The sequence below is a fragment of the Pseudorasbora parva genome, chromosome 21 (genome assembly GCF_024679245.1).
Source record: "Pseudorasbora parva isolate DD20220531a chromosome 21, ASM2467924v1, whole genome shotgun sequence".
Classification (NCBI taxonomy): domain Eukaryota; kingdom Metazoa; phylum Chordata; class Actinopteri; order Cypriniformes; family Gobionidae; genus Pseudorasbora; species Pseudorasbora parva.
Window position 1 is genome coordinate 15,899,947 of NC_090192.1, and position 26,544 is coordinate 15,926,490.

Genomic DNA, 26,544 nt, shown 5'->3' on the forward strand with positions numbered 1-26,544 from the left:
TTAGCCAGGCGGCTGTCCTATGCTCTCTGCATTTTGGGGGGTACTCTGGGTTCGGGCCAAGTTCGAGCTCGAATCCCTCCCCCCGGACAGCACGCCAAATACGCATTTATATTACTCTATATAATTATATGTAAGTGTGAACTCGTGAAACGATGTTAATTAACAAAGATTCGGGAGGAGGGCTTTCAGATAATTGACACAGGTGGATAGCACTCAGCTAATCAACGAGAGGTGCATATATATACACAGCAGTCTTACCTCCATTCTGTTGACAGTTTATCAGCATCCCTCCTCCACCCCTTCTCCACATTTTGCTCTTTTAGTTCTAACCACTTACACGAAGGGGGGGGGTACTCTGGGTTCGGGCCAAGTTCGAGCTCGAATCCCTCCCCCCGGACAGCACGCCAAATACGCATTTATATTACTCTATATAATTATATGTAAGTGTGAACTCGTGAAACATTATACTCCATCACGTCTATTGCGGTCTCAACTCTGGACAGCTGTTAATACCTAGAATATCTAAATCAACTGCAGGCGGTCGATCCTTTTCCTATTTAGCAACTAAACTCTGGAACAGGCTTCCTAGCATTGTCCGGGAAGCAGACATACTCTCTCAGTTTAAATCTAGACTAAAAACACATCTCTTTACTATGGCATACACGTAGAACATTTTTAACTTTCATTATTCAAATCAATTGACTGATTGTTAGGCTGCATTAACTAGGTCAGCCGGAACCGGGAACACTTCCCATAACACCTGATGTACTCGTTACATCATAAAAAGAGTGGCATCTACGCTAATATTAGTCTCTCTGTTTATTTCGAGGTTTATCCCAGATCCGGGCCATGCCCGGATCGGATGGTGGACCTGCGCCTAGACATAACCAACGCATCCTGGAGTGTCTGCTGAGACCGTGTCAATTGGTGTCTCCTCTGAATTTGCCTCACCGCCACGTCATGCTCAAAAAACCTGTCTCCAGCGCAATAATTCCGATCTTTCATTTATTCATACTCTTGTGTAATCGACGCACCATCCTAAATAAACCTGTCTCTTTCGTGATACCCTGAAATTTTAAATATTCCGATCTAATATGATTTCTGACTTGTAAGGTTGCCAGAATAATAATCACGGTGTGTTAATAGGCCAGAGGAGAACTGGCACCCCGACTGAGGCTGGTTTCTCCCAAGGTTTATTTTTCTCCATCATGCCCTGATAGAGTTTTGGTTCCTTGCCACTGTCGCCTTTGGCTTGGCTTGCTCAGTTGGGGACACTAAAATTATGATCAAAGTTTTTCAACTAATTATACAAATAAAATTTATGAATTAGGTTTTAATTAATTCTATAAACTGTATTATACCATGGTCTGTTTTAATACTCGATTCTGATTGGCTGGAAGGTGTGCAATAAAACCGTTTAATGCAGAGGTAGTTCCAGTCAGTTTGATTACAGTTCAAAATAAATCCGCCATTATAAACACTGGTAACCATAGTAACACAGTTACGCTTACAAACAGAGTGATGGCAGTATCAATCACAGATATGTATAGCCTACATGTAACGTTATATCTATGGCAACATTAAGTGACATGAGACATGACGTGACACTCTCTCAGAAGCCAATGGCACATGTCACTATGCGCAGATATGTATACATATCTATGACTACAAGCTTATTGGCACATGCGGTCTTGCATTGTCATGTCACACTGACATTATCACGACAAACACTGACATGACACCTGCATGAAACCGAGTTGCGGACCATGTCGGCGTGTGTCGTGCGTTTTTTACAGTGTATGAAGGTCGTGACACCTACACTGACAGACTCGAGCACCTATACTGACGTGACACAAAATCCTAAATAAATAGCCTAATTTTGTGTTGTATTTTAGATGTCAGTAAAATGCATTAAAGTCAGTAATATTTTTGATTGGCATACGTTACCCATTCTAGGAAAAACACAAAATAAATCGGGTCAATACGACTACAAATAAGGCATTAACAGTCGCGTCCGTTACTGTAAAACTTTATTTTTGCGTGACATAGGCTACTGACATTAGCCCTACAACATACTGACAGTAGCCGCGTTTCCATTACCCTTCAAATTGCGCAAATTGAAATTGCGAATTGAAAATACGCCCAATGGAAACACGGCAATGTCGCAAAAACTCCCATATATCGCAAAAAAGATTTTACGCTCTCATGAGGTGGTTTTTCAGGCAATTCGAAAAAGGACATTTTCGCAAAACTGCAATGGAAACGTTTTTTTCGCATTTACATGTCACCTGTTTCGGTGACGCATTGCTGCAACATAGGGCCTTATATTTTCCACTCAATTGTGTCGTAATAACAAGATAATCTGGTTAAAAGGACATACTTTCTCCTAATAAGGAAACATTTTTTTTTGTTCCTTCTTTCTTTAAGAGAGATGAAACAATTCACAATACTCTTGTCATTTTTAGCTATACAGATAACTTCAAGACATAATTATAAACTATAAACTGTCTATTTTTATTTGTGGACTTGGGGAACTAATTATTTAGCATGCACTCCAAACGCTGTCTATAAAAAAAATATTTGTTTATTAAATGCCATTTTTTTCTTTTCCAAAGCATTTCTAAATTCAGTTCATATGCCCAACAAACGAAATGTCTAGCCAAAATAATGAAAGTGGTAAAAATAAAAAATAAAAATAAATAAAAAAAAACATTTGAGTTACCATGCAAATTCAAACATTTCGCTCTTCTCTATATGCGTCAACCTGGCGCGCGTAAAAGTCGATCATTCTTTACAGATGACGGGTTCGGTTTGTTGTTTGTGGAGACGGAGTTCTTTATTAAACTCATAAAAGACAATAGGATTACAGTAATACTGGATTCTAAACACAGAAATGCTACATTATCATGAAGACCTTGAAGCAGATCTGACACACATACACACACACACTCATACACCTCATATCCATGCTGCTTAAGTAACCTAAGGAGCTTTCCTTGCCATTAATGCTTGGACATTGGACACGTCTCCTTCCAATAAAAATAATGGCTAGTGTGGTGGATGGGATATACAAACCTACTAAGTGCTATCATTTTGGAATGACCTATCTCGAGAGGAAAACTGCAGCTATGGAAACGCTGTCAGTTCCTAATAGTTTTTTTATCTACATTTAAGAATTATCGCAAAAGTTTTTCGCAAATCCTTAATGGAAACGCAGCTAGTGAGACATACTGAGATCGAAACATAATTTCACCTCCAAGCCTAATAAACCTGAATAACTCCATGTCTAATTTCACGAAAACAATCACCAAAAACGAAATTTCCAACTGTTTTATTTTTTTAAAATGTTTTAATTGAATGCATTGAATTATAGGCATGTGGTTGACGCGGGGTTTATTTCACACTAGGCTACATAATGATGATTAGTTCAAATAAAGATTGTCACTGCAGTGTTGCCTGCAACGATGGGATCTTCAGACTGACATAAATAAGAGTTCGCGAACGCATCTCTCTCTCTCTCTCTCTCTCTCTCTCTCTCTCTCTCTCTCTCTCTCTCTCTCTCTCTCTCTCTCTCTCTTTCAGTTCTCTGTCTCTTTTAATAATGAATTTAAATAAATGTGATAATTTGTTCATATAAAAACATTTCGATGGCTCTACTTTATTTAAAGCGATGGTGTGCTAGAACTAACGAGCCGAGCCGTAATTTAAGAAAACCGTCATTTTAACCCGTCTCTTAAAAAACATCAGTTACAGTCTCCGCTTCGCGTCGGGCGGTTCTTCGCCTCTACTCCGTGCATTAAAATCCTTTAATGCATGGCTAGCCGTGGATTATCCCTTACATACAGATCTGCCAACATTGTCCCTATATGATAAATTGGGGTGGGCTGATAGCATCCCTGTTTTCTCCAGGGCGACTGTGCAGCCGAGGCTGGTTTTGTTACAATATTGTCCTTTTTGACACTGTGAAGCTGCTTTGACACAATTGTGATTGTAAAAGCGCTATATAAATAAAGTTGATTGACTGATTGATTGATTGATTGACTGATTGATTGATTGTCGGCAGATAGTAGCGATCTGGGATTACTGCTTTATTGACGGATCTTAAGTCCACACAAACTCTCAGGCTGACAGAGTTTTTTTTAGCCACTGTCAAATTGGATTTTACAGAATTTACGACAAACAAATTCAGGCGTTGACGGGTTTGATGATGCCCTCTGCTTACAGTTTTTTTAGTTCTGCCGTGATATCCTCATGCAATGCCAGCGGAATGCAGCGAAGCAGCTGAATTACTGGTTTCACTGTGGGATCCAAGAGAGGCTGGTGTGTGAAAGCAGCTAAGCACCAAGGCCTTCAAACAGTGCTGGCCATTCTAGTTGTCAGTGTTGCCTGTCTAGTTGGGACAGAATTTGAAACCCCTTGTTGCCCAGCAGAGAAAAATCCAGACATACAGCAATAACTACAGTAATCCATACGATCCCAATGGATGAATCAATGTCTTCTGAAGTTAAACGATAAGTTTTTGTAAGAAAAATAACAATATATCGAATCCGACCAGCAGTTATCTGCGTGTTCATGCAAGGGTTGATTTCACGCTTGACGTAACTTGAAGGGTCAAGCGTGACGTTTGTGTGCAGAAAAACTCTGGTCATCTGGATGTCTGATGCTGTCGTTTGAATGAAAACTTGCCTGTTACCAGCATGTGCATGAGACGCTTCAAGCTTTCATGATGTTCAGATGCACGTTTCATCTGAAACACACGCTAGAACGGACATCTCTTGTATTTTATTCTTGTTTGTTTCTAATTGCTATTGTCATATGCTTACAATGTTATAATGCTTACAACAGTATACAAACAATAACATAATAATGTTATTGTTTGTATACTGTTGTAAGCATTGAAAAAAACGACAGCATCAGACATCCACATGACCAGAGTCTTTCGGCATGCGCACATCACGCTTGACTCTTCAAGTTACGTCAAGCGTGAAATCAACCCTTGCATGTACACGCAGATAACTGCTGGTCGGATGCGATATATTGTTATTTATCTTACAAACACTCATCTTTTAAACTTCAGAAGACATTGATTCATCCATTGGGATCATATGGATTACTGTAGTTATTGCTTTATGTGCTGTTTGATGCCTTAACTCTAAGAAACCCAAATGAGTTTTAATTAGCAGAGATTATTTTTTTATCTGTGTTCATCTGAGGAAACAAAGTCGTATACATCTCAGATGGCATGAGGGTAAAAAAAACAAGTAAACGGTGAGGACATTTCTGCGCGCACTGTATTTTCAGTGTAACAGTTACAGAATAATAGCTAGAGACATGTGGGATCCTTCTTATAATTCATCTGTGGCAAGGAAGATAAAGAAGAGGAACAAGAGGAGGATGAAGCCAAGCAAGATAAATGAATGTGTTCTAAATCTGTTTTTAAAAAAAAGTTGTTATTTTTTAAATAAAGGTTTCTGAGTGATATGAGATTGTATTTGTGTTTTTATTGTACTTACCCTTTAATTACATTAAACCAGAGGGGAACAAGGGCCACTTTAATTTACAGCCCGCACATCCAGACTTACCCCGTAACTACATGAAACAAGAGGGGAACAAGGGCCACTTTAATTTACACACATTCATTCTAACCCCTTAACTACACGGATAATTGCCCCTTAATTAAAAAATACTTACAGTATAATTACCCCTTAATTAAAAAAATACTTACAGTATAAATTAGGATTGAAAGAAAGATGGCGCCAGGTTGTGTGTTGGCTTGCCGTCGCTCCACATTTAGGATGTCTATTTTTTGTTTATTTGTTTTATTTGTATGTTTTATCAATCACTTGGAATGCTCACAGTTAATCTATGACCGCCTTACGTTGTTAAGACTTCGATCCACGGCTCTGGATATGTGCAGCCGCGATTTGAACTTGAACTTGAAATTGGGCGCTGAACAGCCTTGGCACGTTCCAGCCGCCGATGAAAGTCTGTCAGGTAACTTGCTGTGTGTGCTGGAAAAGGAGACGCCATAGGAGACGAGGCATACGGGCTGGAGCTTTGGTGAAACTTAAGAAACTGATAATCCTAAACGGTGGAGTTGAGGCCTTCCTACTTAATATATCTGCCTGTCATATCATCACCATTGCATTGGACTGCATGGAGAGAGACGGGACGCGGCGGTGCCGTACACTCAAATTTGCGCCCTGTAAGACGAGCTGGGTCAACGAAGCTAAGTGCTGCTTCTTCTTTTAATCGGTCCGTTGAGTCGACAATCGTGTCTATGGCTGTGATAAACGCTCGTTCAGTTGTCAACAAAACATTTATTCTGAATGACTATTATGTAACTCATGGGCTGGACTTTCTTTTTATTACTGAAACGTGGCTAAATGATGCGGATACGAGCCCTCTTTCTGAGCTTTTACCAAATGGATGTAACTATTTAAGCACTTCGAGGAGAAATCGTCAGGGTGGAGGCTTGGCTGCGATTTTTAAAAACGTGATGAGGTGCAAGTTACTGCCTGCTGAAAGTTACATGAGTTTTGAAGTGCAATTAATGAAGATTGACTTGCCCTCGACAGTGATTTGTACATTGATATACAGGCCTCCTGGCTATAACAAGTTTTTATCTATGATCGTTCCATCTACAGATAGGATTTTGATTATGGGCGATTTTAATATTCATGTTTGTTCTCCTGGTAAACCCATGGCTAAGGAATTTATGAATTTAGTAGATTCTTTTAACTTATCCCAATGGGTCTCTCGACCAACTCATGATCATGGGCATACACTTGATTTGTTGTTCTCGTGGGGGATAACGATAGAAAATATTTGTGTTAAAGAAATGGCCATTTCTGACCATATGCCTATTAGGTTTAATTTTACTTCCGCAACAAATGGACTATGTTATCCTTCGCCATCAATCTTGTCCAGGGTTATCACTACTTCTACACCTAGTGCGTTCTCAATTGCTTTTACTGACTTGACCTCTCATACAGAGCCTACAGCTACGCCTGTTGTGGGACCTGATGAACTGGTTAAAATCATTTAATCATGTTTGTTCTGAGAATTTGGATAATGTTGCACCTTTTAAAATGAGATGTCAAAAAGTTAAAAAAGAACCGTGGCTAAATGATGTTACGCGGCATCTGAGGTGGGTTTGTAGACAAGCAGAGCGTAAGTGGCTAAAAGATCAATTGCAAATATCTTATGATATTCTCAGAGAGTCTTTATTAAATTATCAAAATGCTGTTAAAGCTGCTAGATCTTCATATTTTGCACGAATTATATCACATAATGGTATACCTGAAGGTATTATTTTCAACTATAGATAAGGTACTGAGTCCGTCTTTTAATATTTTATTTACGCCGTCTAGGGATTTGTGTGAGAGTTTTATAAAATATTTTCTTGATAAAGTTGCTCGCATTCGACTAAATATTATGCCTGTAGGTAATGTTATAATTCATAAAGCGAATCCACCTCATTGTTTAAGTAATTTTATATCGATTACACTACCTCAGTTGGAAAATATAATACTGCACCTAAAACCGACTACCTCACTTAATGACGTCCTCCCGGCGCGATTGTTTAAAGAGGTTGTAGACACTATTGGTCCCAGTATATTACTGATTGTCAATAGTAGTCTATTTCATGGAATAGTACCATCAGGGTTTAAGCATGCTGTTATTGAGCCTGTCTTAAAGAAAATGAGTTTAGATCCACAGGATTTTAATAATTTTAGACCTATTTCAAAATTGCCTTTTATGAATAAGATCTTAGAGAAAGTTATCCATAATCAACTTACAGATTTTTTGATGGAAAATAATACATTGGATATTTTTCAGTCTGGATTTAGAACGAAACATAGTACAGAATCAGCATTACTAAAGGTGATGAATCTTATCATACAAGGATATGGAGATTGTTCTGCATGCCTTTATTTCAACACAAAGGACATGTTAATCCCATACCAGCCTCAACGTCCGTTACGTTCTTCCCAGAACATGCTCTTAACCGTCCCTCGATCTCGTCTGAGGCGTAGTGGAGATCGCGCCTTCTCGGTCGCGGCCCCGGCACTTTGGAATGAGTTGCCGCTCCCTCTGAAATCCTTGCAAAGACACTTTTAAAAAGGACTTGAAGACTTATTTATTTCATCAAGCTTTTGGCGTCTGATTGGGTTGGAAACTGTGAGTGATTATGATTATGTGTTTGATTTTTGGTGTCATGTGTGATACCTTGGTTTTGTATTTTTGTGTGTGTGTGTGTGTGTGTGTGTGTGTGTGTGTGTGTGTGTGTGTGTGTGTGTGTGTGTGTGTTATTGTAACATTGTCATATCTTTTGATGTTGTTTGATACTCATGGACAGCACTTTGGTCCATTCTAATGGTTTTGAAAGTGCTTTAGAAATAAAAGTTGAGTTGAGTTGAGTAAATCATTTGTAAATTTTCTTGATAGTTACCCCTTTATTCCCCTAATATTACATATTGTGCCCATATACTTACTTTATAGTTACACTATAATTACCGAAAATTATGCTGTAAATTCACTTTAATTATGCAGTACTTTCCGGGCCATAATCTAATAACATAATTAGTCTTTTCAAATAACTGATCTCATATCATCTCATTTGATATATTGCCAAAACAGCACGGTTTTGCCAGTTCTCTTAAGTCATATTGCTTAATCAACTCACCAGCGCATTGTCTGCACTGTTGAAACTGCAGCTTTTTCAGCAGGAGACTTTTTTTCAAAGTGTCAGTCTAACAGTGTCATCGCGGCAGCATAATCATCCGCATCTCCGAGTATGCAAAACTCACACTGTCCCTCGGCTCCGAGGCAGTGCAGGACTATGGGCATTTTCCGCTTCGTCGGGACAGCATCGAGGCACATTTCTGACAAGTAAATTTCAAAGGACGTTTTCCATTGTTCCCATGGCAACAATGGGAACATTCCATTGTTCGTTGTAGGCTTGCCGGGATGGGGTAAAAAGGGCTTGGGAGAGGATAATGACAGCATGTGAAAATCATCTGCCATTCTCGTTGGCAATTGTTGTGTATGAAAGTACGAATCTTACTTGTGCTAGCTTTAATTCTTTATTTTGTTCACCAAATCGTCATGCATTTCCAAACCGTCAGTGAGAAAAACATTCAAACGTTCACGTCACTTCCCGCTCCCCAACCCTTAAAGTAACCAGCATTCAGTCTATCTTATTAATGTAACAAACACATTACTTTAACTAAACATCAGGTTATTAGACTAATTAAGCATACAACAAAGTGGTCTTTGTTTGCTTTAAGTAAATTAACAAAAGTTAAGTCTTCTTTTAACCTCTTAAACTTTGCAGACCCTGTACAAAGTCTGGAATGACATCAAGTATATTCTATATGTTGTAAATGTCTGGAGGAGTTGTCACCTCATATGTGGTACCATTTGAAAGCTTAGAATGTCTATGTGGTGTGGCAAGCAGCGGGGCGAGGGACCGCGAGAGCGGGCCGGTGATTAATGTTCACGAGTGCCAGCTGCGTGGCACACCGGTCTCGTCTCGCGGCCATGTGACGGGAGCATAAAAGGAGGAACGAAGGCAGTGGAAGACGAGAGAGGACCAGGCCTGGAATTTTATGTTACGTTTTGTTTATGTGTTTGTGGGCAGTCGTCCGTGAGGGGCTGCCCACGTTTTATTTTGTGTGTTTGCGGGCAGTCGTCTGTGAGGGGCTGCCCGCGGTTTTACTTTCATTTTGTTTATTTATTTTGAATAAATGTTTTGTGAAACGTTCGCCGGTTCCCGCCTCCTTCCTTCCATCTACGAACTGTATTACGGTCTACTTTCGTAGATATGTATCGCTTTGTTTTACACAAAGTAACTTATTTGTTACTTTAACTAATATTATTTACAACATCTGTTGTATTGTGTGCTATATAAATAAATAATAAATAAATAAATAAATAAATAAATAAATAAATAAATAAATAAATAAATAAATAAATAAATAAATTAATTAATTAATTAATTAATTAAATTAATTTTCCACCTGGATTTGGCCAACCCAAAAGCTTCCCATACCAACATACAGGGGTCTAAATACACAATTTTGGTTTCATTTTACAGGAAAAACTTTGAAGTTACATAACCTATTGCTAAAAGTGATAAACATATAAGTAAATGTTGGCTGAGCTGTAATAACCCCACCATCCCCTTTGTTGCCTTAAAATTCATTTTACTCAATATATACATTTCCAACATCTGTAAAGCAATAAAAGTGCCCAATCTCTTCTTTTGATTTTGTTTAAGGGATTGTGTGTAATATTAACATAATGATTTACAATCATACTTTGATTTCCCAGGTGAAAAATCCGTACTATTAAATGCATTAAAAAATGAACTTGAGTATCTTTTTAGTACAATAGAAATATATTATAATGCATGTTTAATGCATTTAATAGTGCAACCTTTTCAACTGGGTTATGATGCACTAATCGTAATTTAACATATTCATTCCATTATACTGAACTCACCATTGTCCAGATACCGTACAGTGGAGTTTTTAGAAAAACTCGGGTCGAAGTTTGCCATGAGTGGAGCAATATACTGCGTCGCTGTCAGCATACGGTGTGTTATCTCTCCAGTGAAAATAAACCCTATAAATATATTAAGAGCATAAGATACAACAAGCATAAGATACAACATTTCCAGAAAGAATAAGAAAATATGTTTAAAATCTTAATTAAAAAGTTTTTTACACAAAAGGGCTATATTAATTAGGATAAATATTTTGTGCATTTAAAGATGGACCATAACGTTTTCAGTTTTATAATATGACAAAAGTTATGGAAATTAATTCAAGCAGAATGTGAGTCTGGGGTTAATGAAATAAAACAGGTATATTAACACTATAAAATATACATATATACAACTCTGGAAAAAATTAAGAGACCACTTAACATTGATTTCTCAATGTTAAGTGGTCTCTTAATTTTTTCCAGAGCTGTATATGCCTGATGAAGGTAATTAAACCGAAACATTGCTAATAAGAAGTTTTAGATTTTTTGCAAGTTTTGATTGTGGGCAGGATTTGTGGGGTTTAACATAATGACTGCCGAGTTGCGCTTGCGTTCACCTAGTAAACACAGAAGCTGGCGAATGCGTTAACGCAAATTCATTGTATTAACACCGATTAACGCAACACACATTTTCAATTTCATAGCATTTCAAAGCATAGGCCTGTCTCGTGGACGAGGCTATCGCTGAAGTGATGGTAGCGACCACCGGTGGTGGTAGGCTACTCAATCCTGCCGGTGCCATATGGTGCCCTCTCTCTGAGAAGGAGTATGAATTTGGAGAACCAGGTCCGGCCTGGGGAGTACGGGGCGACCATGAGGACCTGCTCCTTGTCCTCCCTGATCTTGCACAGGAGCTGTGCGAGAAGGCTCACTGGGGGGTACGCATATTTGCATATGCCTTGCGGTCAGCTGTGCACTAGTGTATCCGTGCAGAGGGTCCCCTCGGTCAGGCAATAGTACCAGCGGCAATGGGATTGCATCAGATTGCAAATGATGTTGTAATATTGACTGAAATCATGTATGATAATTATATGTAGTTTATATGTATATCATAGAAACGTGAAGAGCTAACACACCATTTCCCAATTAAAAAAAAAAATTAAATCTGTATGAAATGCATATAAACAAATGACACAAAATGTAAATAAATCCTATATGACTTTAAATTGACTAGCATATGAATCAGTATAAGAATTGTATATGATTTGAATGTGAATATCAGGAATTTTCTACTAATACCATACACCATTGCATTATGTTTACATGTAGAACTCATATAAGATTTTTACAGTATTCATACATGACTCAAAAACCCCCTACAACTTTTATGTGTGCTTTTTAGTATGAAATGTGCCATAAACAGTCTGATTTTGTGTATGACATATATTGGAGTTACATGAAACACATAAGATAAATCTGGCTGATTTAAGTAAGGAAAATGTATGGTCGCTGTATATGAACCATACAGTTTTTTGTTTTTTTGTTTTCATATGGGAATTGTGTAATCCTTGTTTGCAATAACCACTGCATATTAATTTCTGGGCACTGAAGATCAATTTTCAATTTTAATGAATAACCTTTGATATGCTGAAACAAATGATGCTTTTTAGATGATAGTTTCAGTATTTACAATATTAGTACAAATCTAAAATGTAAAAAGGTTATCCTAAAATAAAATTTCAGACATCTGAGGTTGGTTGAAAAACTTCTTAGACTAGTCTTATAAGGTAGTCAATAATGATTTTAATTAATAAACCCGTCTCTTCCGTGATACCCTGAAATTTTGAATAATCCGATCTAATATGATTTCTGACCTGTAAGGTTGCCAGAATAATAATCATACACGGTGTGTTAATAGAGGAGAACTGGCACCCCGACTGAGTCTGGTTTCTCCCAAGGTTTATTTTTCTCCATCATGCCCCGATGGAGTTTTGGTTCCTTGCCACTGTCGCCTTTGGCTTGGCTTGCTCAGTTGGGGACACTAAAATTATGATCAAAGTTATTCAACTAGTTATACAGATAAAATGTATGAATTAGATTTTAATTAATTCTATAAACTATAATACGGATCTGCCAACATTGACGCCATATGATAAATTAAAATAAGCTGATAACATCACTGTTTTCTCCAGAACGACTGTACAGCCAAATTTAATTTTGATGCAATATTATCCTGTTTGACACTGTGAAGCTGCTTTGACACAATCGTGATTGTAAAAGCGCTATATAAATAAAGTTGATTGATTGATAGAATTTTCCCCCCAAGCCTGGTAATAACTTATTTAAGGCTCAAAGACTCTCAGTCTAAACGTAATGATTGGCCCCTGGGCATCATAACAGAAACTTACCCCAGCCAAGATGGGCGAGTACGAAAAGTACAAGTGAAAATCATTGGGAAAGATTGACCCAAACTGCTTCTGAGGCCTATCAATGAGATAGTACTCCTCCTTCATGGTGATTCTGAATAGGCTATTCAGGATTAACTCAAGTAAGAAGGTTTGGTATTTCCTGAATACCAGACGGGGAGTGTGCTGTTCTCTATGAACATTCAGCATTTATTTTATGATTCTTTTAATAAGTGGTCGTAAAGTGATCCCTTCTGTTCAAAGTTGGGTACTGCACATAATATTGTCCTTATATGATGACATCACAAATGTGAGCCTAGTTTCAGCAGCAGCAGGGAAGAGCATGCGTTCATGGCTTCTATCGCTCCTCAAATTTAAGTTGTTTTGAAGGCACTTTCCGTATGTACATGATGCTACATAATTGTTTCTATGCATATTTACTTTAAACTGTTATATCATATGTCAAATGTGGATTTCTTCTTTATTTTGTGAATTGTAAGACCAATTTCTGATTTGGTTGATGCTAACTATGTGATGTAAAGAGCCTTTGTTGTGTTATATGAACATGTAGATGCTGTACATTTACAGTAGAATTCTAGCCTAGAAATCTATACGCACCCTAGCGGCAGCAAATTTAATTTGCCTGCAAGTGTCGTCTAGGAACTTTCAATGCCATTCTGAGCTGTGTTCCTCAAAATCTGGACGGCCCAATCACATCATGTATAGAGTCGGCAGGCGGGGCCATAATGACGACGGCCGAGTTGCGTTTGCGTGCTTCTAGTAAACACAGAAACTGGCGAACGGCGGTGGTCTTTCGAATCAGCTCTGACCGCGACTCTGGAAGATTTGGAGTTAAGCTTTTCTCTGAGAAAAGAACAAAGAGCGGCACTGAAGTCATTCTTAAAAAGGGAAGATGTGTTCGTAGTTTAGCTGACCGGATACGGCGAATGTTTAATCAGTCAGCGAGCTCTGCTTAACCTCCGTTGCTCTGGTTGGTGTAGCGCTATCCTATCGCGTGCAGAGGGAGTTTGAAAGACAACCGTTTATCCCGCCCCTCGGATTGAGCTTTCTATGGTGAGTTTCCAGACCAAACATCTTGATGTGGGTCTGGCTTGTCAGGCTAGTAGAATTCTGTATTTTGTATTTCTACAGTTTTACGTTATTCCTTGGGCAACAGTAAAGCTTGAAAATCAATCCCTGTGTCTGTTGTCTTTGGGAGGCTTTATCTGACTGCATACTCAAGTTATGCAAACTTTAATTAATACTGTCACAAAAAAATCTGCTTCAAATTGAATTAAAATTGAAATTACAATATTGAAATAAAAATGCAAAGTGTGTACAAATATTATAAAATCGTGAATATAAATAATTGGGAATCATTTTAATCAAAACAGTGCACATTTAATTTATCTAACTTTTGTTGGTTTGGTCGTTTTCTTATAAAGGTCCAAAATTAGTTTTTTCTTCTTTTTTTCTTTGACAAGTTTTTGCCATGTGGCTTTTTTAATTATATGATGTCATTACGTTGTCTTGATGCCAGCCAGTAGCTGCATTGCTGATCGTGGTTTTCGAGTATCGATGCATCTGCCCTCTTCAGGGAACACAGGCACGAGCAGTGATCTCAGATAACTTAATCCAGATACTTTAATCCAATCCGCAAATTCGTTTGAAGAACCAAATTAGCCAGAGATCAGTTATCACAATTTAAAGATCTGTGGTCTGTCAAATCATCTCAGGTGTATTAAGCGAGGTACGAATAACAGGCGGATGATTACTTAACCGTTTCTTATCATGTTTGGTCTCTATCTGTTGCATACAATGCCTTTTATTCATTTAATTTCATTTAACACTGTATTAACATGCCACATTATGCTATGCAAATGAGTTCCACACTAGGGTGGGCAACACCGTGGCTACTTCAGACCCCAGTGGCCAATCACACTCCAGGACTGCAAAGGTGCCGGATTTCAATCTCCTCCTCATCAGAAAGGGATAAATATGTCCCCCAGGTAGACACACCCTTGTTCTGCATTTCTAACTTGACGGGAAAGGAGACACTAACAGACACACCACACCCTGAGCTTCTGAGGAAAGAGACTACAAGACAGTTGAGGTTAAGCTTTTGCGAGCAAAACCTTTACATTGCTTTCGGCAAACTCTAGCTAGAAATGGGTTCTCTCCTTGAGAGATCTTATTTGACCTTTACAACTCCTCCAGCACCACATCCAGTCGACCAAGGACCTTTGCATCGGCAGATATTGCTTGTCTCACACGGCTCCTCAGTGATGCAGCTAGCCTGCAACGGACCCTGTGAAGATTCAGCTGATCTTGGCGCAACCAGAGTTCTGCATCCTTTAGCCCAGTGTGGCAACGGCTACCCTTCCCACTGCATGCTACCCGCATAATCAGTGGAAGACGTCTCTATTGCCAGGACTGATTACCCGACTGTGTGGAAAATAAATATAAACTTACCAAACCTCTTTCTAGAGACCTTGGTATTAGTTTATACATGCAGCATATGTTTTCTAACCTGTTTAGATAACAGTTACTTGAAGTGATAATATTAGGAATAAAGTTATAATCATGCAGCCGTCTACTACAGTATCACTTCAGAAAGAGCATTGTAGTGTCACTGATTAAAAATTACACTCATTCACTGCTATAGGCGAGGAAGAATTGGCTAAACTTGTTAAATCGTCAAAATCAACAACATATTAAAACCATAGGTAACACTTTATAATAACTACATGCTATGAAGCATTAATAAAGCATTTGTTAAGCATTAGTAAATAGTCAATTAATGATTTATAAAGCATTAGTAGACATTTGATTATTTGCATACTGGTTACCTTTATATTGCCCAGCTCGTAAGGGTGAAGCTGACTGAGTCTGAAAAAAGCTGAGCGGCATCTGCCTGTCTACACTCCTTTCCTCATAGCTCTGAAATGCTGCAGAACGTTGGCGATATACATCCTGGGATGACGTGGAGAACGCCTCATGCTGAACGGGGTCTTTAAACCGTACATCCATGGACTGAGAAATGGTAGGGTACTGCACACACTCTGCATCGGTAGGCTGAGACTTGGGTGGCGTGGCATAAAAACGTCTCAGTTACGCATGTAACACTAGTTCCCTGAGGGGGACGAGATGCTGGGTCGAAACTGTGAGAACGCCTCTGCGTGATTGCGTCGTGAAGCGCGTGTAGAATCAGACCAATCAGGAGACGGAGCATCATAGGTGGGTGACGTCATCGACCGGAAACTATAAAGCATCCGCGAACACAAACAGAAACTAGCTTCTGAAAAAGCCTGAAGTAAGTGATCACGGGCATGCCGGGAGTATGGCCGGGCGTTGCAGCGTCTCATTCCCCTCAGGGAACTAGGGTTACATACGTAACCGAGACGTTCCCTATCTGGGAACTCGAGCTGCGTCGAAACGTGTGAGAATGCTTATACCCACATCGCCATAGGACCAAGTGCTCGTATGTGTGAATCCGTAGCGCACATGACTACGACAACACCTGTGCCCTAACTGTAGACGTCCAGTTCGTAGAATCTCACGAAAGTCAGCGGCGAAGACCACCCTGCCGCATTACATATATCTTGGAGGGAAGCCCCCGACAGAAGTGCTTTAGAAGCAGCCATACCCCTAGTAGAGTGCGCCCGGACGGACAGGGGAGACGGCTGTACGGCCGTCTCATAAGCAAGCGAGATGGCCTCGACCAGCCACTTGCTAATTCTCTGCTTAGATACCAGAGCCCCCTTCTTAGGGGCTCCAAAACAGACAAACAACTGGTCAGTCTTTCTCCACAGGGCAGCTCTGTGGACATAAGTATCAAGTACCCTAGCCGGGCAGAGCAGATTTAGTCTTTCCTGGTCTGACGTCACGAAAGGCGGAGGACAGAAGGCTTGCAGATTAAGGTAGGAACCTTAGGGATATAACCTGGCCTGGAGTGAAGAAAAGCCTTCAGCATGCCAGGTGCAAACTCTAGACATGAGGGCCCTACCGACAGGGACTGAATGTCCTCAATTCTTTTTAGGGACGAAATGGCCAGCAAAAAGATAAGTTTTGAATGTCAGGAACTTGTCTGACACTTCTTCAATAGGTTCAAAGGGGGCCACCGATAGGCCCTGAAGAACAATGGCCAAGTCCCAGGTCGGGACCCTTGAATGCACCACTGGCCTCAACCTCAAAGTGCCACGGAGGAAACGAATAATTAGCGGATGTCTTCCCAAAGACTCTCCACCCAAAGAAGTGTGGAAAGCAGCTAAGGCCGCCACATAAACCTTTATTGTGGAGGGGGTCAACCCTGCTGAGAACCTTGCCTGCAGGAACTCCAGCACTGTACCAAACGGGCAGTTAACTGGGTCCAACTGGCGTTCTCTGCACCATACTGAGAACAATCTCCATTTTAGTGCATATAACTTCCTCGTGGACGGAGCTCTGGAGTGAAGGATGGTCTCAACGACCTCAGTCGAGAGACCCTCTTCTAAGAGCCGAGCCCCCTCAGGGGCCAGCCCCAAAGTTTCCATAACTCTGGGCAGGGATAAAGGAACATCCCGCCCGCTTGAGAGAGGAGGTCCCTCTTGGTCGGAATCTCCATCGGAGAGCCTTCCAGGAGAGATATCAGGTCCGAAAACCAAACTCTGGTCGGCCAGTAAGAGCCACTAATAGCACACGGACTCCGTCCCGGCGCACCCTCTCCAGAAATCCCGGAAGCAGTGCAATCGGAGGGAATGCGTACAGAGGTAGCCTCTACCTCTGCCACTCCTGTACCATTGCATCCAGCCCCAGCAGGGCAGAGAAAACCACTGAGGACAGTGGGAATTCTCTGCCGAAGCAAGCAGATCTACTTCTGCTTTCCCGTATTTCAGCCACAGGAGCTCCACCACCTCGGGGTGGAGTCTCCATTCCCCGGGCCTCGGCCCCTGCCTCGACAGGATGTCTGCTTCCTGATTTAAAACCCCTGGGATGTAAACTGCCCTGAAGGAACGCAGTTTCCCTTGGGCCCACAGGAGGATCTGACGTGCCAACTTGTACAAGGGGTGAGACCTCAGACCCCCTGATGGTTTATATAGGCGACCACCGACGTGTTGTCTGATCTGACCAACACATGTTGGCCCCTGAGGTCGGGCAGGAAATGTTTCAATGCAAGAAACACAGCCAGCATCTCTAGCCGATTTATGTGCCATAGCCGCTGATGATCAGGCCATAGACCTTGGGACGAGTGACCACTCATGGTCGCCCCCCACCCCGGGAGAGATGCATCTGTCTTTAGCGTGACGTGACGAACATGAGCCCCCGACACAGGTCCCTGGGACAGAAACCCAGGATCTTTCCATATGACCAGAGCACGAAGGCATCGCCGCATGATTTTGATTGTGCGGAGTGGATTCCCCCTCGGGGAGAACCCCCTGGTTCTGAGCCACCACTGCAGCGGCCTATTCAGCAGGCTAAAAGGTATTACGTTGGACGCAGTTGCCATGAGGCCTAACAGTTTCTGGAACTGCTTCACAGTGACAGGCCGGTCTAGCTTCAGTTCTTTCACTGCTACTAAGATCGATGCGATGTGTGTCGGCGATAATTGCACCCGCATAATTACCGAATCCCATATCACGCCTAGAAAGGTGGTCCTCTGAGCCAGAGAAAGCACACTTTTCTTTGCGTTTAGTCTCAACCCCAACTTCGACATGTGCGCGAGAACAGCATCTCGATGCTGAACCGCCATCTGCTTTGACTGAGCCAAGATCAACCAATCGTCGATGTAATTGAGTATGTGGATGGTCTGCAGGCGCAATGGCGCCAGAGCTGCATCCACACACTTCATGAAGGTGCGGAGTGACAGTGCTAGAACGAACGGAAGTACACAATATTGGTATGCCTTTCCCCCGAAAGGCAAACCTCAGAAACTTCCTGTGATGTGGAAGGATGGAGACATGAAAATACGCGTCTTTGAGATCTATGGTCACAAACCAATCCTCTGATCTGATCTGTGACACAATCTGTCTGAGTGTAAGCATCTTGAACTTGAGCTTTGCTACAGAACGATTTAAGAGACGCAGATCTAGTATCGGGCGCAACCCTCCATCCTTCTTTTGTACAATGAAGTAACGGCTGTAAAACCCCGACTCCCTGTTGGGAGGAGGAACCCTTTCTATAGCCCCCTTTTGCAGAAGAGTCTCTACATCCTGTGCCATAACCAGAGCCTGCTCCGGGCCCACCTCTGTGGGTAGGACACCGATGAAAGGAGGTGGCCGCCTTCTGAACTGAATAACGTACCCCCTTTCTACTATCTGCAGGACCCAACGAGATATATTAGATTAACGTTTCCACTCATCTAGAAAATCTACTAAGGGAACCAGCCTCTCGAGGCTGGCCTCTGGTGTACTTTGAGCAGCAAGTGCAGTGCCCTGAAGCGGCGAACCGGCAGGGAACACCTGACTCGACTGCTCGGAAGCCCCCCGGGGTTGGCAGTGCGGCCCCCTGAGGGCACCGAAGGAAGACGGGTACCGTGTGCTGAGGTAAGCACCGTCTTCCTACGGAGGGGATCACCCTCAGCGTCCTGACCCGTCTAGCGTCAGGACCTCTTTGATGAGGCCTTCTTGGCGATAACGACTGTCCTCAGATCAGCCCTTCCCCTCGAAGGCCTCGTCTGCGAGCGCCGCGCCGCCCCGCCTCCCAATCTCTCTGTGGAGGAGTGTGGGTGGCGACGCTCTGCCTCTGTTGCGCCCTGTGCGAGGAGCTCATACTCTGCTTTTCTTTGGGCCCTGGGACCTGGACCTGGAGAGGGAGAAGTTGTTTAAGCGCCGCTGCCTGTTTTCTGGATTCCTGGAACCTCTCGGTGACGGATTGAACTTATTGACTGTAAAAACAACAGTCCACGGGACAGGTCCATTAACAGATAAACGAATGCGTGGACGATGACTTAGCCGTTTCTTATCATGTTTGGTCTCTATCTGTTCCATACAATGCCTTTTACATTTTAAAAGTGGTTTGGTAAAGAAATAATGCATGGGTAAAACATTTAAGACACTGTTTTAACATGCCACTTTATGCTATGCAAATGAGTTCCACACTAGGGTGGGCAACACCATGCCTACTTCAGAACCCAGTGGCCAATCACACTCCAGGACTGGAAAGGCACCGGATTTCAATCTCCTCCTCATCGGAAAGGGATAAATATGTCCCCCGGGTAGACAATCCCTCGTTCTGCGTTTCTAACCCGACGGGGAAGGAGACACTAACAGACACACTACGTCCTGAGCTTCTGACCTGACGAGGAAAGAGACTACAAGACAGTGGAGGTTAAGCTTTTGCGAGCAAAACCTTTATATTGCTTTCGGCAAACTCTAGCTGGAAAAGGGCTCTTTCCTTGAGAGATCTTATATGACTTTTACGACTCCTCCAGCAGCCCATCCAGTCCACCAAGGACCTCTGCATCGGCAGACATTGCCGGTCCCACACGGCTCCTCAGTGACGCCAGCCTGCAAAGGACCCTGTGAAGATTCGACTGACCCAGCTGCCTGGTCCACGTTTAAGGACCCTCTTGGCGCAACCAGAGTTCTGCATCCTTCAGCCCAGCGTGGCAACGGCTACTCGCAACTCTGCGCCCTTCCCACTGCACGCTACCCACATAACCAGTGGAAGACGTATCTACTGCCAGGACTGATCACCCGCCTGTGTGGAACGTAAATATAAACTTACCATGCCATATATACTTGGCATTAGTTTATACATGCAGCACATGTATTCTAACCTGTTTAGATAACAGTTACTTGAGGTCAGGTTGTTACAAATAATAGGTTTATTATTTGTTTAATGATAAATAAGCATTTATTTATCACCATGTGCCAGAACCATTAGGTGGTTCCCATAAGAAGCATTCCCATACAATTCTCTTCCATTACTACATTCTGTTCAACAGCATTGCATTTATCCATTCTGTGTTCACATCATTTATTGGTTTTATTGTTTCAATCATTACTTTTTGGTTATTAGTTTACTATCCTTTAGAAGTATATATCCATTACTAGCATTATTAATCGTTGAAGTATTTACTCTTGCATATCTATTGTTAATAAATTTCATTCATTTTATTACACTGTGTCTTCATTGTGTTGATGATCAAAGACTCTACTGGTTGTCCAGACTCACAAATCCTTCAGATAAATCAGCTGACCAACTCCCTCTAATTTACATTAATTCTGAATTACTGAACAGCTCTTTTGCGAGTGTTCTTATATTGTTAAGATAGTTTTCTTAGCTGGTGCCCCGTATCAAAGAGGGAGGGGTCATCTGATATACTCATAACCACACCTTAAGTGACACGTGATCTGAAAATCACTACGTCATCGGTGAACTGAGTAAAAATTACTACAATTAGTTGATTCAGATGATTAGGTTAATAGCTTGTTTAGAGAACCTTTTCATGATATGCTAATTTTTTGGGTTTTCATGAGCTGTATGCCAAAATCATCAGTATTAAAACAATAAAAGACCTGAAATATTTCAGTTGGTGTACAATGAATCTAAAATATATGAAAGTTTAATTTGTATCATTACATTATGGAAAATAATGAACTTTATCACAATATGCTAATTTTTTGAGAAGGACCTGTATGCCAACAATGGTAGAAATGTAATTAATTTAAGAATTCATTACATTACCCAGGAATGACATTTTCATGGGTAAAAAGTCACTAAAAAGTCACCAAAAAAATAATAATGGTCAGTTACATTTTTTAAATGTGTACATGTCATTGCATTACATACTCACTCTAATAAGTACAGAAAGTCCTAAAATTGTATCTTTTTTTTCTTCTTTTTTTTCACATTTTAAATCCTTATCCGTCATTCACCCATAAGTAAAATATTTGGGATTTAAAAAAAACATATTGCAATGCAATTATGATTTCAGAGTATAGGGTGAATTCAGGTTGACTGGTACACTTTTTTCCCAGTCATTTCAGTGGCAACATTCTTCTGAATCATTTGATGTTTTAAACTGTCTAATATCATTGAGTTTCGGTTTATTTATGAGACACGCATGCAATGCATGATCCTGCCAGCGCTAAGGCTAAATTGTCTGCTATTTTTGCTTATTAAATAAGAAGCAAATATATATAAAAAAAAACATTGATTAAAATTAAGACAATTTATACAAAACAAAACAAAATATACAAATTCACATCAGTATAAAAGAAAATATGTTTGACTAGTAGGTCCTATATTTATTAGCCTGGTCTTACCAGACTCTCGTACATTTCATTTGTACATAGAGTCTGGCCACTCTCCCTTGACAAGCGTTTATTTCAGCGAAGGCGGGTACTGTTACGGTAAAGAACTGCAGAGATAAAGGTGTTATATGAAACGTTTTATTGAGCAGACCAGTAGAGTGAGCAGAGTGAAGTGCAGTGCAGATTGGGGTCTTGAGAAGATGACAGCCAGGTGAGAGATGCGTAGAGACTCAGAATGATGATGGAGACAGACAATGGAATACGAGGAACACTCAGCCACAGGACGTTGGAAATCGAAGAACGGGGAGACACTAGACGCTGGAGAAGAAGGAGGCAGTGTAGTCGCTGGAGACTTAGTCAGAGTAGCGAGGTGAGTCCGTTGGTTTGTTTTATAAGGGTCAATGACGTGGTAGAGTACCTTGCATAAATGAGACCGGACAATGAGTGACTGTGACTTTGGTTCTTAAGTGCTCGTGTTGATGAGGGTGCTGATGAGGTGCAGGTGGAGGTGATCAATACTCAGGAGAGGGTGTTCATTGGGATACCGTGATGTGGGAGCCTGGCGTTTCTGTGACATTACCCCCCCCCCCCTCCTCCTCCTCCTCCTCCTCCTAACAGTCTAACTCCACAATTTAGTACTTCACAGTTCACAGTCTTTGCAATGTTTTATCAATACATTTCTAACATTGATAATGTGTTTAGAATTATTTCATAGAATTGCCTTTACATGGACTTTAAGCCTAATTATGCCGTGCACGTGCACAAATTAAAAAAATTACAAGTATTTAATGTGCAAAAACAACAAGTGAAAAATTATTTTATTTGTATTAAAGTTATTAAACTATATTATCAAATGATATGCTAACATTTTATGAATGTTTTGTAAATTCCGTTACAAGTCATTTACAAGTGATTAGTAAATGATTAACTAATGATTTATGAAACATGACTATGGGTTCATAAATGATTTATGAGTGATTTGTTAATTATTTTACATATATTTAGTAGATTCAGTTATAAGTAATTTACAATTGATTAGTTAATGATGAACTAATGCTTTACAAAATATGACTATGCATTTCATAAATGTTACTAAATTGTTACTTTTTGTATATTTTGTAGATTCAGTTATAAATTATTTACAAGTAATTAGATAATGATAAACTAAGCATTTACAAATCATGATTATACATTCATAAATTATTAAGTATAATATGCTAACAATTTGCAAATCTGTGGTAAGTTATCTTTAAAAAAATAGCATATAAAATAATCAAACAGATCCTTAATAAATGGTTATTAAGTTACTATTTAATATATTATTAATCACTGAAATGTCAGTGTACCATTATCTCAAGTCATGAACAAATGATGATCAAACCATAAGAAAATAATGAATATATAATTTATTGATGCATCATTACATTTTTAAGCTGATCTGTTAAAACCCACAAAATGCATTTATGCTAAAGCTATTTTTTTAAAGAATGATAAATTACTAGTTGTCAAATTAATAAACATTTTAGAATGACTTAAAGTCAGGGGATTGCAGAGCGTTAAGTTAAATCCTTTCACTCAATGGTGCAGACGTGTGTTCTGTGAGGGGTCTAGTGATAATGTGAACAAGTGTCAGAGAAGACAGCTGTCTATACTCTCACCAGTCAGCATTTACATTAAAGTAAGTTACACACTACAAAGTGTTCATCACCTGTCAGAGATGATGTTGTAAACGCATGAATAAATCATTTACAAATCTTTATCACCCGTTACAAATGATCTGTACATGTGTGCAAGGCATTTACAACGCTTTCTGCGTCCCCTAATCTAAAGTGTAGACTATTCATCACTTGTAAATGTTTTATACATCATTCGTAGATATTTCTTACCTGTTACAAATGATCTGTACAAGTATACAAGGCATTTACATCGCTTTTAGCGTCCCCTAATCTAAAGTGTAGACTATTCATCACTTGTAAATGTTTTACACATCATTTGTAGATATTTCTCACCCCTTAAAAATCCGTCCATTGATTGCTACAAAAAATGTAACATTAAATGTGAAAATTAAATTCTGCTATTCCTCACCTGTTGCAATAGAAATGTGTAAATAGGTAATTGATCTAATTACTGTAAGCATTTAACTCCTATTCGTCACATAACCAATCCCTTCCCTAAACCTACCCGTTTGTGTTTTATATTTAAAAAACAGGCAGATACGACTGCAGAAACAATTTATTCAAAAAGTACAAAATATTCCAAGTGTCCCGAGGCCAAACGATTGGTTTGTGTGAAGTAAATCCCCAGAAGCGATCAGCAGCGTCGAGTTCATCCGCCACCCGATGATTAATGATTAACAACACATTTCAAAATTTGCCGCCTGGAAGAAACGTCACGTCAGCTTTGACAGCATTGGCTGTCGTGTGTCTCATGACCAATTTGATTACGAAATGCCATTGGCTCTCATGTGTCATGTGACCGATTGCGTCATGCTAAAGAGTCTTATTGGAGTATTATTTGAATTATAAATATAAGAAATATGCGTTCATAAAGGGATCATCATTTCATTGATTAAAACATTAAGATCAGCTCTGTTCTTCACATAAAGATAACGTATGACTCCAGAAAATGTACTCGGTTACTTTCGTAACCTCGGTTCCCTGAGAGAGAGGAACGAGTATTGTGTATGGGGAAAACTCCTTTTCTCGAGAATATGAAGCAAAACTTTATTAATAAAGGTATCCATGTAAAGCGCAGTGCCGTTGTACGGCCATAGCCCAGCACGAGGAGCGCTCTGATTGGCCGGGACGTGGCAACTGCAGGAACCTATGGTGAGGCGGCTGAGAGGAACGAACCAATGGGGGGCGTTCCAGAAAGCCCGCCGTAAAAGGTGCTTATATTTGCATACAGGAGGCTATATAAGACCCTGATTCGCCTTAGGTGTCAGGTTTTAAGATCGACTGAAGCGATACCTAAGAAGCATAAACACGGCATGGAACGCGATACTCTTTCCTCTCTCTCAGGGAACCGAGGTTACGAAAGTAACCGAGTACGTTCCCTTTTGAGAGAGGTTCCTCATATTGCTTATGGGGAACACAATGTAAAGCGCCGTGTGTGCTGACTGACCCAGTATACCCAAAGCACATGTCAAAAAATCCCAGAGAGACCGACAGAGGCGGCTTATAAGGGGAATGAAGAACCGGAAGAGTCGGTTCGTTTGAACAGCTGATCGGACATAGTCGGATCTTATGATGAATGAATGGTGCTTAAGGACTAATGTGTACAGGCCAAAACGTATGGCAATCTGTTTGCCAGGGTCAAGATAAAGCCTAGATGGAGAGAAGCCCTGCTTGTAGAGCTGGAACCTCCAATTTGTAGAATCTGATAAAAGTGGACGGAGAGGCCCAGCCTGCCGCCGCACAGATATCTTCCAAAGAAATGCCACATGACCAAGCCCAAGATGAGGCCATGCCTCTAGTGGAGTGGGCTTTAACGCCTATAGGGCAAGTCAGGTTTTTAGACTCATATGCCAGCGAGATTGCGTCCACTATCCAGTGTGAGAGTCTTTGCTTCGTGACAGCACAACCTTTAGTGCGGCCGCCGAAGCAGACAAAGAGCTGGTCCGACTGCCTGAAGGGGGAGGAGTGCTCCAGATACAGTCTCAAAGCTCTGACCGGGCAGAGTAGGTTCGCGTCCTGTTCACCCTGAGATGCGGGTAATGGAAGCAGAGTAATAACCTGTGCTCTAAAAGGGGTAGAAAGCACTTTGGGTATAAAACCATGTTTCGGTTTGAGAACAACCTTGGAGTTGTTGGGCCCGAACTTGAGACAGGACGGGCTCACTGAGAGTGCGTGTAGGTCACTCACACGTTTAACCGAGGCCAGAGCCAGCAGAAACGCGGTTTTGAGTGATAAAAGCTTTATGGTCGCAATCTGGAGTGGCTCGAAGGGGGGACCCTTCATAGCGTCTAAAACCACCGCGAGGTCCCAAATAGGGGCTGAGGGAGGGCGAGGGGGGTTCAATCTCATAGCCCCTTTAAGAAAATGTACAATGAGCTCACTTTTCCCTAGTGAATGTCCCGCGATCTGAGCGTGGTAAGCTGCTATGGCGGCGACATAAACTTTGAGCGTGGAGGGGGAACGACCCACGTCCAGTTGCTCTTGGAGAAAAGCGAGCACTTCTGTTGTTTCGCATGAGCGTGCGTCGATATTTCGGACGGCACACCAGTTAGAAAACACCGACCACTTCAGAGTATAGAGCCGCCTGGTCGCGGGGGCTCTAGCTTCCGCAATAGTGTTCATAACTCTGTCAGAGAGGTTTCCCGATACCAGTTGATGGGCCATATGTGGAGGGCCCATAGTTCGGGACTGGGATGCCAGATCTTCCCCTTCGCCTGCGTGAGGAGGTCATTC

General features: G+C 41.0%; 1 protein-coding gene across 2 annotated transcripts in view; it reads right to left on the reverse strand.

Moving 5' to 3' along the window:
* The window catches only part of plxdc1 (plexin domain containing 1), a 355,103-nt gene that overhangs the window by 114,308 nt on the left and 214,251 nt on the right, over nt 1-26,544 (reverse strand). The window contains exon 5 of one of the 2 annotated variants that reach the window (XM_067429431.1): nt 10,510-10,632. The exons of the other annotated variant lie outside the window; for it this stretch is intronic. Coding sequence (XP_067285532.1) covers nt 10,510-10,632 — 123 coding nt within the window. The remainder of the gene's footprint in view (nt 1-10,509; nt 10,633-26,544) is intronic. 2 annotated transcript variants of the gene reach the window in all.